The 14,407-nt window shown below is 45.1% G+C and overlaps 1 protein-coding gene across 6 annotated transcripts in view; it reads right to left on the minus strand.

The window, feature by feature from the left end:
* Positions 1 to 16: 16 nt before the first annotated feature.
* TEP1 (telomerase associated protein 1) overlaps positions 17 to 14,407 on the minus strand; it is a 60,739-nt gene continuing 46,348 nt past the window's right edge. For 5 of the 6 annotated variants that reach the window (XM_039462858.2, XM_039462857.2, XM_039462856.2 and 2 more), the window contains 15 exons: positions 14,127 to 14,339; positions 12,947 to 13,107; positions 12,599 to 12,712; positions 10,607 to 10,714; positions 9,555 to 9,687; positions 9,385 to 9,461; positions 9,148 to 9,280; positions 8,889 to 9,025; positions 8,615 to 8,739; positions 7,393 to 7,536; positions 7,115 to 7,211; positions 5,246 to 5,351; positions 4,926 to 5,140; positions 4,693 to 4,797; positions 17 to 4,451 (listed from right to left, as the gene is read on the minus strand). In XM_039462858.2, the coding sequence (XP_039318792.2) occupies positions 4,329 to 4,451; positions 4,693 to 4,797; positions 4,926 to 5,140; positions 5,246 to 5,351; positions 7,115 to 7,211; positions 7,393 to 7,536; positions 8,615 to 8,739; positions 8,889 to 9,025; positions 9,148 to 9,280; positions 9,385 to 9,461; positions 9,555 to 9,687; positions 10,607 to 10,714; positions 12,599 to 12,712; positions 12,947 to 13,107; positions 14,127 to 14,339 (1,991 nt within the window). In that variant the 3' untranslated portion in view covers positions 17 to 4,328. Of the gene's footprint in view, positions 4,452 to 4,692; positions 4,798 to 4,925; positions 5,141 to 5,245; positions 5,352 to 7,114; positions 7,212 to 7,392; positions 7,537 to 8,614; positions 8,740 to 8,888; positions 9,026 to 9,147; positions 9,281 to 9,384; positions 9,479 to 9,554; positions 9,688 to 10,606; positions 10,715 to 12,598; positions 12,713 to 12,946; positions 13,108 to 14,126; positions 14,340 to 14,407 lie in introns of those variants that run through there. The other variant, XM_039462860.2, reaches the window with a different exon arrangement.

The following is a 14,407-nucleotide window of genomic DNA, read 5'->3' on the forward strand; positions in this document are numbered from 1 at the left end:
AACTCTGGCCGGGCGCGGTGGCTCAAGCCTGTAATCCCAGCACTTTGGGAGGCCGAGGCGGGTGGATCACGAGGTCGACAGATTGAGACCATCATGGTCAACGTGGTGAAACCCCGTCTCTACTAAAATACACAAAAAAATTAGCTGGGCGTGGTGGCACGTGCCTGTAATCCCAGCTACTCAGGAGGCTGAGGCAGGAGAATTGCTTGAACCCAGGAGGCGGAGGTTGCGGTGAGCCAAGATCACGCCATTGCACTCCAGCCTGGGTAACAAGAGCGAAACTCTGTCTCAAAAAAAAAAACTGTACAACTCTACCACTGGCTTCTTTGGGCTTTATTTCTCCAAGTACTTATTTCTTCTGATATTAGTAGATTTTCATTTCCAGGACAGAAAGTACTCACTGCTCTGCAAGTTATTCAGTATCTTGTTCTTAGTGGCATCTGTGCATTGAGAGATACTAATGGGTGGGGCTAATGCTTTTACCAGTTTAATTCAATTTTTCTGCAAACTGGAATTTGTTTAGTATTATTGCAGGAAGGGTAGAGGCAACAAAGGCTAAGTTATCTTTTTCTTTCCCATCCATACATAGTCACTTGCCTTTTTCAGATGTATCACTGCAGCCTGGGTCTCCAACTATTTAACATCTTAGGATTTACCACATGTCCAAAAATTGGGAAGCCTTTGGAAGACTGTCACAAAGCCACAATACATGTAACTTTTTAGAAACCAGATTTTGAATATCTATCAAAATTTGAAATGTACATGCCCTCTGACCTAAAACTTATATGTTTGCATAGATGTCACTGAGGCATTGGTGTACACAAAAAGATCCATAGATAAGGAACTAGTCAAATATGTGTACTCATTGAAGTAACATGCTATTAAAACTGAAGCAGACGACGTAATTTTCCAAAGAATAGAAGAGAGGGAAATACTTTGCAACTAATTGCAAAAGGCAGTATGAAATCAAAACCAGATAAAGATATCACAAGAAAGTAAAACTATAGACCAATATCTTTCTATCTTCTCCTTCCTCAGCTTCCTGAGTAGTTGGGATTACAGGTGTGCACCACCACACCCAGATAATTTTTTGTATCTTTAGTAGAGATGGGGTTTCACCATGTTGGCCAGGTTGGTCTGGAACTCCTGACCTTGTCATCCACCCACCTTGGCCCCCCAAAGTGTTGGGATTATAGGCGTGAGCCACCATGTCAGGCTCTAAGTATATATTTTTATCCTATGTAAACATTGGCTATAAAAAGGTATTGAAATATAAGTATAATGAAGTTTTGGTATTAAAATTCAAGAGGCTCCTAAAGAAAAAAAATACTCATGCATTTATGCTGATACAAGTAAATAATTGAATACATAAATTGGTAGGAAAGGATAAAATTCCCTTCAGAATTTCAGACTAGGTGTAGTGGCTCACACCTGTCATCCCGACACTGAAAGGCCAAGGTGGGAGGATCGCTTGAGGCCAGAAGTTCAAGATCAGCCTGGACAACATAGTGAGACCTCATCTTTACAAATATAAAAGCCAGGCATGGTGAGGCATGCCTGTAGTCCCAGCTACTTGGAAGGCTGGGGCAGGAGGATCGCTTGAACCCAGGAGTATGAGTACAATAAGCTATGATCAATGTCTCTGCACTTCAGCCTGGGTCACAGCACAAGACCCAGTCTTAAAAAAATAAAAAGAATTTCAGTAAATAAATGTCAGTCAAAGGGAAACAAAATATTAGGGAAAATGGAGAGGAATAGACAATCATGATTAGAAAACCACAATAATAATATTGCAGTCAAGATCCATCGATGAATGCTAAGATTAGTCAGGAAAATGATACTTGCATAGCCTCAAAAAACCTACCTTAAGATATATAAATTTATTTGATACCTCTCTCTTCTAGAGGTTTTCTTTCCTTTCCCTTGAGTATGGGCTGGACCTAGTGACTTGCTTCTAACAGAATATGAAAAAGGTACAGCAAAAATACCTGGCAAATACCACTTCAAAAGCGATCAGGGTTAACACCAGTTATAAGTTTTGTTAATACCATATGTACCCAATAAAGATGCAATAAAGTACATCATCTCTTGAATTCTTCCTTTAAATCCGTAATCTCAGCCTATTCATGAAAAAAAGAAAAAGAAAATAAAACCAAACTGAAGAACACTACAATATTGTTCACTCTTGTTGCCCAGGCTGGAGTGCAGTGGTTCGATACTCGGGAGTCTGAGACAGGAGGATCACTGAGCCCTAGAGGTAGAGGTTTTGGTGAGCTGTTATTGTACCACCACATACCAGCTTGGGCAACAGACAGACCCTGCCTCAAAAAATAAATAAATTTTTAAGTGTCAAGATTGGCTGGGTGCAGTGGCTTATGCCTCTAATCTCAGCACTTTGGGAGGCCGAGGCGGGCAGATCAAGAGGTCAGGAGTTCAAGACCATCCTGACCAACATTGTGAAACTCCATCTCTACTACAAATACAAAAATTAGCCAGGCATGGTGGTGTGCACCTGTAGTCCCAGCTACTCAGGAGGCTGAGACAGGAGAATTGCTTGAGATCACACCACTGCACTCCAGTCTGAGAGACAGAGTGAGACTCTGTCTCAAAAAATATTTTGCCTTTTGCTCTCCTAAAAGCATGGGCCAAGGGCAGGAGGAAGTCTGTCTTCCATGCTCTGAAAATTCTACAAAACCACCCCAGCTAAGACTGGAATAATGAGGAGGAAAGTTAAGCAAAGGCTAGGTTGCTCAATAGATTGTTCCATGTGATTGAATTTTAGGAATATAAGAAGGTTCTTTTATGGCCCAGGCATGGTGGCTCATACCTATAATCCCAGCACTTTGAGAGGCTGAGGTGGGTGGATCACTTGAGGTCAGGAGTTCGAGACCCACCTAACCAACGTGGTGAATCCCGTCTCTACTAAAATACAAAGATTAGCTGGGCATGGTAGCAGGTGCCTATAATCCCTGCTACTCCGGAGGCTGAGGCAGCAGAATTACCTAAACTCAGGAGGTGGAGGTTGCCCTGAGCCAAGATCACAACACGACTCCAGCTTGGGAGACAGAGCCAGACTTCATCTCAAAAAACAAAAAATAATAGTAAGTTTTTTTATTAAGAAAATCAGGCCAGGTGCAGTGGCTCACACCTATAATCCCAGCACTTTGGGAGGCTGAGGCAGGCGGATCACCTGAGGTCAGGAGTTAGAGTTTGAGACTAGCCTGACCAACATGGAGAAACCCCATCTCTAAAGGAAAAAAAAAAAAAAGAAAATCAGAGTTCATGGCTATGATTGTGCCACCTCTCAATTAGTTTTAGTTTTAATCTTTGTGTATTTCAATTTGAGAGAGAAAGACACTTTTGTGATCTCTTCTGAGAATGCCAATTACTATACTGACTAAAGTTTGAAAGTCAAGTGTCAAAAGTTGGGAAAACCAGGTTTGTTCTACTTTCAATGGCTTGACTCCTCACCTCTCATCTGGGTAGTTCTGAAAAAAGGGCTGTTTCTGAGAGGAATGTAATGTAATGTTATCCTAACTCTATTCCAGTTCTAAATGCCCTGATGCATGACTGACTGATTCTCCCTCCTTCATTCTTTCCCGATGAACCACTCTGTTCAAACTGAATGTTGGCCGACACTGCTCTCATTCTTCCTCCTGGCAAGAATGGCACCCTAGGGTCCTAGGGTCCACAAGTAACGCAAGAATTCTAAACCTAGTTTCAGAGAGTACCTACTTAAGATTTCATTCACTTTCTTGTCGTTCTAGTAACGATTAATGTTAAATTAGAAAAGACACACATTAGAATATCCATATACTTCCCTCCTGTTCTGAATCCACGTGAGAATACAGGCAGGTCTACACTTGAGATGTTTTGACACTTTATTTATTTATTTATTTATTTATTTTTATTTTATTTTATTTTTTTTTTGAGATGGAGTTTTGCTCTTGTTACCCAGGCTGGAGTAAAATGGCACGATCTTGGCTCACCGCAACCTCCGCCTCCTGGGTTCAGGCAATTCTCCTGCTTCAGCCTCCTGAGTAGCTGGGATTACAGGCACGTGCCACCATGCCCAGCTAATTTTTTTGTATTTTTAGTAGAGACGGGATTTCACCATGTTGACCAGGATGGTCTCGATCTTTTGACCTCATGATCCACCCACCTCGGCCTCCCAAAGTGCTGGGATTACAGGCTTGAGCCACCGCGCCCGGCCACACTTTATAATTATTAAGAAATTATTAATTTTATAATTATTAAAAGCCATCAGTGTCTTCGGGCTTTGCATCTCTAGCACAAGGGGTATCATCCTTCCCCTGAGTAGCACATCTTCATTCCCAGGACAGAAAGTACACATTGCCCTGCATGTCTCCCACGGCAAGCTGCAGGGTGGAGTTAGCGCCCAGCCAGGGTTCCAGGCAGCTCACTGACCCTTCGCATTGGAACAGGCCCAGCTACAATGGGAACAAAAATGGAGGAGGTGAGGGCTAAAGCCTAGGGCCTCCTTACTTATTTTTTTCTCACATTAATTCTGTTTATTTAGAAATAGGTTGGTCACACATTGCAAGTGATTGAAGAAAACAGAATTTTGATGTTTGACCCTTTCTTACCCTAAGGTTGCTGTCTTGTGACATCCCTTTGGGATAGGTATGCACACACACAGACACAGACACAGACACACGTACACACACTTACCAGCTGCATACTGGGTCTCTCCCATATCTTAACATCTCTGTCCTTTGAAGCTGTCACCAGCAACTCAGGTAGCACATGGAGGGCTGTGACAGAGCCCGAGTGAATCTCAAAGAGGAAGGAGGAGAGCAGGATAGTGAGTTTTCAGGGGCCCCTCCTCAGGAACCATCAAAGTGTGCTATGTCAGACCTATAGCCCTCCTCCCCTAATATTTCTGACTCTTCTTTCAAACTCACCTTTCTACGCTGCCGTGTATTTAAATGTGGTATTGTCTCGCTGTCCATGCTGGCATCCGATTCCCTTCGTGTAGATTGGTCTGTCTCTGGAGTTTGGGTTTCAGGAGTGTTTACTTTTACCTGCCAGATGTTACCTGTGGTCCATTCTCCTTCTGGGTTGCATTTGGCCAGGTTCCATAGCATCCCATCAGAGCTGGCACACAAAAATGAGGACTCTGCCATTTTAAGGACAGAATTAGAGCCAAGTCTCAGGCCTTGAGGGATCTGCCATCCACCCTGGGCCATCTCCAGGTTCCTCAGGTCCTTCAGTTACCACTCACCAGATTCAGGTTTGGCTTGAGTTATCGATATTAGTGTCCTACTAGGATTCTCTAAGTTTATATTAAAGTTCAGGCTCTCTTCAAACTCTCCTGATTCTTTTTGCCTCTGTGAAAGGATAGGTAATTTTGTTTAGCCTACCCATACCAGTCAACTTGTACCAGACAAAGCAACAGTTTTCTGCTCTGAGCTGGTCAGGCTTTTTTTTATTATTTTTTTATTTTTAGGTAACTATAACTGAGATACAATCAAGTACACAAACATACATATATTTTTTGAGACGGAGTCACACTCTGTTGCTCAGGCTGGAATGCAGTGGCACCGTCTCGGCTCACTGCAACCTCCACTTCCTGGGTTCAAGAGATTCTCCTACCTCAGCCTCCCATGTAGCTGGGATTATGGGCTCGTGCCACCACACCCAGCTGATTTTTGTATTTTTGGTAGAGAGGGGGTTTCACCATGTTGGACAGTCTGGTCTTGAACTCTTGGCCTCAGGTGATCCACCCACCTCCGCCTCCCAAAGTACTGGGATTAGAGGCATAAGCCACTGCACCTGGCCAAGTGCACAGATCTTAAACATACAACGTGATGAATTTTTACATTTACATCTACCCATGCAGTCACCACCCAGATCAAGATATAGAGCATTTCCATCAACCCAGAAAATTGCCCTTATGTCCCTTCCTCGTCAATGCCAGACCATCACCCCAAAAGCTAACAATATTCTGATGTCTGTCAACCGAAATTAGTCTTGCTTGTTCTTGAACTTCATTTAGGTGAAATTATATAGCATGTCCTCCTTTATAACTGGCTTCTTTTGCCCAGAATAATGTCTATGAGGTATTTCTGTATTATTCCATTCATCAGCATGTAGTATCACATTAATTTTTTTTGCCATGTAGCATTCCATTGTATAAATATACCACAAATTACTTATCCCCTTTCTATTTTTTAATATTTAGCTATGATGAATAAAGTTGCTATGAAGATTCTTGTACCTGGCTTCCGAGAATATATGTACTCCCTTCTCCTGGGTATATATTTAGGAGTGGAATCATGGGTCATGAATAAGCTTTAGTAGGTAATTTTAGTAGGCAGCAGGTCAGGATTTAACAACCTTCCCAGAAAGAAAAGGCTCCCAGGAACCTGCATGTGAAGTGAACAGCTAGCTTTGGCTCACTCAATCCGAAAAGCGATGAACATCTATTAGGTAACTGCTAAGACTGATGACAAAAACAAGGTGTAGTACTTGCCCTCAAGATGCTAATATTCATAGGGGCAAGACAAGAAAACATGGGGAGAAATGCAATTGAGAAAACTTCTAGGTTTATGGTTTTCCATGGCTTTTTTTTTTTTTTTTTTGAGACGGAGTTTCGCTCTTGTTACCCAGGCTGGAGTGCAATGGCACGATCTCGGTTCACCACAACCTCCGCCTCCTGGTCTCAGGCAATTCTCCTGCCTCAGCCTCCTGAGTAGCTGGGATTACAGGCACGCGCCACCATGCCCAGCTAGTTTTATTGTATTTTTAGTAGAGATGGGGTTTCACCATGTTGACCAGGATGGTCTCGATCTTTCGACCTCGTGATCCACCCGCCTCGGCCTCCCAAAGTGCTGGGATTACAGGCTTGAGCCACCGCGCCCGGCCTTCCATGGCTTTTTAAAACAGTAGAGTCCTTTCTTGTACCAGTGAAATCTTACATGGGCATCCAATATATAATGTCCTAAATTAGAACTGCTCCAGTTGAAGGAGGATAGGAGGATTTGCAACCAACTGCCTTTCCCTTCCCCTATCCTCCATGATGGGCCCCAAGGTGTAAAAATACTGGTCCTAGACAAATGTTTGCTTTAGCACACACTCAAATAGGACTTACTAAGAAAGAAAGAACTCCAGGGTCCTTGGGCTGCAGGACAAATATGCCATACTCCTTGTGGGTGGACAGTATCATAGGATCTTCTCTATAGCTGCTCCTGGTTTACAAGAGAGGAATAGGCTAAGCTCAGGATTTAAAGAGAGGTAAAGAGAGAAACACCTCTCTTTAAGACTCCAGTGTTTTCTTTTAAGTTGGACTCAATCTGAGGATAATCACTAACTCACATTTCCTTTTACTTCAGAAGAAGAAAAAGGAAGAGATGGTATTTTGGATCTTACCAGATTTCAGACGGAGCATCCCCTGGCTTCATGCAAAGTAACTTCAAATCCGCTTTGGCCAAGATTAGAAAGTGACCATCAGGAGCCCAGCCCAGACTTGTCAGCACCCCTAAGTCCTCTTGTAGAATTCGGTTCAGGTGAAGACTAGCTCAAAAAAGTACACGGCAGAGAAAGATCCTACTTTAGTTAACTTCTCTCAGGCTCCTCAATCCCACATGAATTCCTCAGGATTGAAGTATAAAGCAAAATGTATCACCTTCCCTGAAAATCCTCTTCCATTTTCTGCTTTTTTTAAAGTTAGTATTCATCAGTGCCAATGCCAACCCGTTACTTGCTCAAACTAGGAATCACTAACATTCTTGGCTTTGCCTTCCCTCTCTACCTCCAACTCATCAATAAGGCCTGTGGATGCAACACATGCCTAAATCTGTATGTTCCCTTCTCATCTCCACAGCCTGGGTCAGGCCCACATTATGTCTTTTCTAGGCAATAGCTACAGGTGTAAATATGGTCTCCTTAACTTTAGTATCTCTCTACTACCATCCATCTTCCATACTGCCACCAGAGTTCTCTTTATAAAATCCAGATAATTATTCCACTCAAAATTCTTAGCACTGTGTCCTCTATAGCCTGAGCCCAGTTTATCTTTTCAGTCCAATTTCCCTTACTCCCAACAGGAATCCAAGGACCTGGCTATATCCAGAATACACTACACACTATCAATAGCTCCATATCTTCTGTACATGTTCCTTCCTCTTCCTGAAACACTGTTCTCTTCTCTTGCTGGTCCAGAAAACTCCTACTCATTTTCTAAGTGTCCATCCTTAAATACCAATTCCTTTCCACAATTCTCAAATTTTGAAGCCCCAGGAATGTGTGTGTGTGTGTGTGTGTGTGTGTGTGTGTGTGTGTGTGTGTATCTTCATTATAGCACTAGTCAGTCTGAATAGTGCTGGTGGTTTAATTATATGCACATTCCTCTACAATGAGCTTCCTTAGTTAATGAATGAATTTAATCTGTAACTGGTTCATATTGCCTGGCCCAGTGCTTGACATCAAGTAGGCACTGAGAATTATTCACTTACATTGCCAGACGCAGAAAATAATGTCCTGCTCAGTAACTAACATCCAATTGACCTAGTTCAGAAGTAGTAATTTGGGTAAAATGTCAGGAGTGAGAAGACTACTGTTTCTATCATATTAACCCATCAGCCTGTTTCACCTGAAATTTCCGGGTGCCGAACCCTGCCGCAGTTTCACTTGCCACTCGCTGATTTTCTCATCAGCGCTGAGGACAAAAAAGGTGCGTGTTGAGGACCAGATCAGAGCACCAATGTGGCCTGGAGCCTGGTATACACAACAAGTTCAATTCAGTGCTTCTGACGAGCCAGGATGAACCATCTTTTCCCTCCCAGCCAGATATGCAACCTCTAACCCCGAGTAAATACACAGCCAGGGAAGAATTTACATGAAGAACTTAGGGTACACCGACTCACCTGTGCTGTGGCCACAGCCTTAGCTTCCTGCCACAAGATTAGTTTCCCAGCTTGATTTCCAGATACTGCCATGGACCCATCTGGTGCCCAAGCCACAGCAGTGATGGCTGCAGAACTCCTTGGTATACATGTGTCATCTGGAGAAGAAAGGAAGTGTTTCATTAGGAGCTAAGATATTGCTGGGATAAGAGATTATCAGGCTACCCTCGACCTTTTTTGTACCAGTAACATACCCTGTCTCTTTCCATGTCTCACTCACCTGCTTCCTTAGGAACCTGCCAGAGTCGTACAGAACCATCCTCAGAGGCAGTCAGCAGGAGGCCTGAGGTTTCTGAAACAGCAGCTGCACGGACTGGGCCACTGTGTCCCAGGAGGGTGTGGGTTTGGCACACCTAGCAGGAAGGGATGGAGATGGGCTCATGGGAGTGGGCACAACACAAAGTTATCCCACGTATCTTCCCTACCTCCACTGACCCTGGTCCTTGCAGGAACTCACCAAGAGTGGATGCCATAACCGTGTAGCCCCATCCAGCCCAATGGTCACCACCAGAAGCTCTGATCCAGGCTGTCCAGCTGATAATATACAGAGACTGAGTAAGAAGAAGGGATGGAGCAGGGAGAAAAGAAGAGGCAGCAGGGAAGGGGAGGTGGCTGACGTTTTGTTACCTGCGCGGGGCTCCAGAGCAGCTGCACAGTGGCTAATGGGTCCTGAGTGGGCAGGAATGCTGGTCAGCTCCACGCCTTGATGGTCCCACACTTTCAAGGTCCCATCCCGGCCCACTGACACCACGTGCTCCTCCTGCCCCCAGAGCACAAGATCAGAGCAGAGTCATATTGAGCAGGACATGGGAAACAGAACTTCCTCCACAGAGGTGGACTGAGCATCAGGGACATGGAAAATGTCAATGAGGGAGGAGAAGTCAGGAACAGTGAGGTTGGGTGGCTCAGGACTGCCTCAAGGTTATGATACTAAGATGCTGTGTTTTCATGCTCCCCTCTCTCCCTTTACACCAACCCTTAGCTTCAACACCATAATCCAGTCCCCGGTATCTTATTTTCTTTTTCTACTTCTTTTTTTAGCAATAGGGTCTCACTCTTTCATCCTGGAAGCTGAAGTGCAGTAGTTGGATCATAGCTCACTGTAGCCTTGAACTCCTAAACGCAAGTGATCTCTCACCTCAGCCTCCTGAGTAGCTAGAACTACAGGCATGCGCCATGGTGTCCAGCTAATTTTTATCTTTATTTTTTATACAGATGGGGTCTTACTGTGCTGCCTAATTTCCAGGCATCTCATTCTTTTTTCCTTTCTTGCTTTTTTTTTCCCCTTTTTTTTTTTTTTTGAAATGGAGTCTCGCTCTGTTTCCTAGGCTGGAGCGCAGTGGCACAATCTCGGCTCACTGCAACCTCCACCTCCCGGGTTCAAATGATTCTCCTGCCTCAGCCTCCTGAGTAGCTGGGATCACAGGCATATGCCACCACACCTGGCTTATTTTTTTTTTTTTTTTTTTTTTTTGTATTTTTAGTGGAGATGGCATTTCACCATGTTGGTCAGGCTGGTCTCTAATTCATGACTTCGTGATCTGCCAGCCTTGGCCTCCCAAAGCACTTCATTCTTTATGCTCATTTTGCCTCTGATAAAAGATACTCAATGCACCCAGTCTCCCAAAGCCCCCTTATACCTCCCAGAGACCCCAGTAAGCTCTCCATTGCCTTCTTACCACAGCTGTCACGGCACTCACAGCACTCTGATGACCCAGAAACTGACCAAGCTGCTGTCCCGACTCTGGGTCCCAGAGCCCCACAGAGCCATCACTGGAGCAGGATATCTGCAGAGTCAGAAATGAGAGAGCAATGGGATTATCAGCATCCCTCCAGCATTTCTGTATGTTTACCATAGAGTGTGGAAGGCAGTAAGCCACGTAATTAAGAGCCTGGGTTCAAATCCTAGATCCACCCCTCATTACTTTGTGCTTTGTAATCTGTTTTTCCTACTGAGCCTTAGGTTTCTCAACTATTTAGTGAGTGTAATAATAATATACCTATCGGGGGCTGGGTGCAGTGGCTCAAGCCTGTAATCCCAGCACTTTGGGAGGCCGAGGAGGGTGGATCACGAGGTCAAAAGATCGAGACCATCCTGGTCAACATGGTGAAACCCTGTCTCTACTAAAAATACAAAAAATTAGCTGGGCATGGTGGCCCCTGCCTGTAATCCCAGCTACTCAGGAGGCTGAGGCAGGAGAACTGCCTGAACCCGGGAGGCGGAGGTTGCGGCGAGCCAAGATCGCGCCACTGCACTCCAGCCTGGGTAACAAGAGTGAAACTCCATCTCAAAAAATAATAATAATAATATACCTATCGGATATGATGGTTGTGGCACTAAATGCATCTACATAAAGGACTTAAACTGAGCTTACACTGAGCAGGGTGGCTCATGCCTGTAATCTCATCACTTTGGGAGGCCGTGTCAAGTGGATCACCTGAGGTCAGGAGTTTGAGACCAGCCCAGCCAACATGGTGAAACCCTGTCTCTACTAAAAATACAACAAAATTAGCTGGGCAGGGTGGTGGGCGCCTATAATCCCAGCTATTCAGGAGGCTGAGCAGGAGAACTGCTCAAACCTGGGAGGTGGAAGGTGCAGTGAGCCAAGACTGTGCCACTGCACTCCAGCATGAGTGACAAGAGCAAAACTCTGTCTCAAAAAGAAAAATAAAAAGGACTTAGCATGCTGCCTGGCACACAGTGACCATATAATAGTAGCTATTGTTCACATTATTAACATAATGTTAGTCAACAAATCTACATAAAGGTGGACAATCTACAGTGCCAAGGAAAGATCTGGCTACCTCGTAGGACAGACTATGACAAGTCTATTCAATTGATGTTTCTTTCTTTCTCCTTTCTTTTTGAGAACAAAGTGGGGACCCTGTATTGCGAAAGTAGGCTTCACCAACACTGAGGGTGTAATTTGAGACTCATTTTGTGCCAGGGGACAAAAAAATCCCAGCAGTACCATTTACCTACAGGGCCAGGGCATCTCAAAGCCTAGAGAGATAGCACTATGTTCTTGTAACAAGTATGGGCTTTCTTTTTTTTTTTCTTTTGAGACAGGGTCTCACTCTGTTGCCCAGGCTGGAGTGCAGTGTTGCCATCTTGGCTCACTGTAACCTCCACCTCCCAGGTTCAAGCGATTCTCATGCTTCAGTCTCCTGAGTAGCTGGGATTACACGTGTGTGCCACCACACTCAGCCAAGTTTTGTTGTTGTTGTTGTTGTTGTTTTGGCATTTTTAGTAGAGAGGGGGTTTCACCATGTTGGTCAGGCTGGTGTCGAACTCTCAACCTCAGGTGATTCACCTGCCTTGACCTCCCAAAGTGCTGGGATTACAGGTGTGAGCTACCATGCTACCGTGCTCAACCCTGGGCTTTCTTTTAGAAAGTTCGTTGACTCAGCTTCATCACTGACCTTGGAAATGTTCTGAGTTCAATTTCCTTGTCTGTGACATAGAGATAAAAGGAGTATATAGGGGTGTTGTAAAGATTAAATGTAGCAATATATGAAAAGAGCTTAGTTTAATGCCTGGCTCATATCAAGTTTGACAAATATTAGCTATTACTATTATGAATGGGTGCCAGAAAAAGGATGAGATGAGGAGTGTTGTCTTGCCCCAGGAACCCAGCTGGGCTCCAGGCCACCCCTGCCCCTTTACTCACCAGTAGGTTATCTTTGGTCCAGGCACAGCCAGTGACCCAGTCACGGTGACAGGCAGGGAAGGAGCGGATCAAAACAGGGGTTTTGGGTGTCCTCACATCCCAGCAGAGGAGACCCTGGATAGGTACCAAGGAGAGGGAGAAATCAGGAAAAAAGGAAGGATGGGAACCCTGGGGCCATTTCAGTCAAGAAATTTCAAGGAAAGAGGGGGTGCAAGGAAGCACAGATAGACAGATCTATACTAGATTTGGCAAAACAAAAAGCAGGAAGAAGCAATGGGAAATGGGTTATTAAGAACTAGGAACTGGAAGAGCTATGAGACCATAAGGTTGTATCCTTCTGCAGCTCACCCGATCCCGGCCCCCGGTGGCCAGGCTGCCTCCATCAGTGCTGAAACTACAGCAGCTCACAGGACCCTCATGTCCCCGCAGCTCAGTGCCACAAGGAAAGTCTTCTGCCTTGTGCGGCAGCGTCAGCAGCTGCCTTGGCCACAGCCACACTGTGAAATCCTCTGCATTAGAAAAAGAGAGAGAGAACAGCGTCCTGAAGAGGAAGCCAGACAGGCCCTGGCAGGCCAAAGACAGGAATGGCCATGTGGGCTGCGGGTGACACCTGAGGCACAGCTCCATGGGAGGGATGCAGTGAGTCACAAGACTTCGGAGAGGCCCTAGACAAGGGTCATCAGCAAGTGTGTACACAGGACAGGAACGCCTGGCACTCCCAGTTCCCGCTCCACAGTTCAGGCCAGGATCATGGTTCCTTATCTCTACTTCACTAACTGCACTCCCCACAGCAGCTGCTCCAGACCCCTCCTCTTCTCAAGTGTCCAATGTCACTTCCACCTTACAACCTGTGAGGACCAGGTCTCCCACCTAGAGAGGGCCTAGGCTATTCTTCATTTTCACCTCAATATCTCTCTGTCTTTCCTACTAAGAGAAACCTATCCCTTTACACAGCAGTCTCCCACCGGGCAGAAACTCAAAGGATTACTAGGAGTTTAGAGGTCCCAGAATGAGGGTGAAGGAACAAGAAGAAACAGTCTAAATGGATTATGCAAGATAAAGGAACTGAGAGCACTTTGAAAGTTGTAAAACAAAATCACATATGTGTATTTTCATACTAATATGCATACAACTTGGAGAAAGGTATCAGTGTCTTTAAAAGGAACAGTGATTTGTTGGCCAGGTGCGATGGCTCATGCCTCTAATCCTAGCACTTTGGGAAACCAAGGTGGGTGGATCATTTGAGGTCAGGAGTTCAAGACCAGCCTGACCAACATGGTGAAACCCTATCTCTACTAAAAATACAAAATTAGCTGGGCATGGTGGCAGGCACCTGTAATCCCAGTTACTCGGGAGGCTGAGGCAGGAGAATCGCTTGAACCCAGGAGGTGGAGGTTGCAGTGAGCTGAGATCGCGTCACTGCACTGCAGCCTGGGCAACAAGAGTAAAGCTCTATCTAAAACAAAACAAAACTAAACTAAACTAAAGGAAAAGTGATTTGTTAACCCTGCCCACCGTCCATTAGTACCTGAGGCAGAAGCCAAGAGCTGCTGGGAAATGGCCAGTCCTAGCACAGGCTTCTGGTGTGTGGACAGGAGCCACAGGGACTGAAGGTAGCATTCCTTGAGTGCCCAGCCTTGCAAGGACCCATCTTCTGCACCACTCACCAATACCTTGGGGCTTAGCCAGGCCAGGGCAGACACTGCCACATCCAGTTCCTGCCCCTGAGCCTCCTGGGAACCTAGAGAATGAGAGAGAACAAGGGAGTATGACACTTGGAAAGGGGGTTGGGGGGGCAGGCTCTGTACT

Source organism: Saimiri boliviensis, chromosome 2 (genome assembly GCF_048565385.1).
Source record: "Saimiri boliviensis isolate mSaiBol1 chromosome 2, mSaiBol1.pri, whole genome shotgun sequence".
Classification (NCBI taxonomy): Eukaryota; Metazoa; Chordata; class Mammalia; order Primates; family Cebidae; genus Saimiri; species Saimiri boliviensis.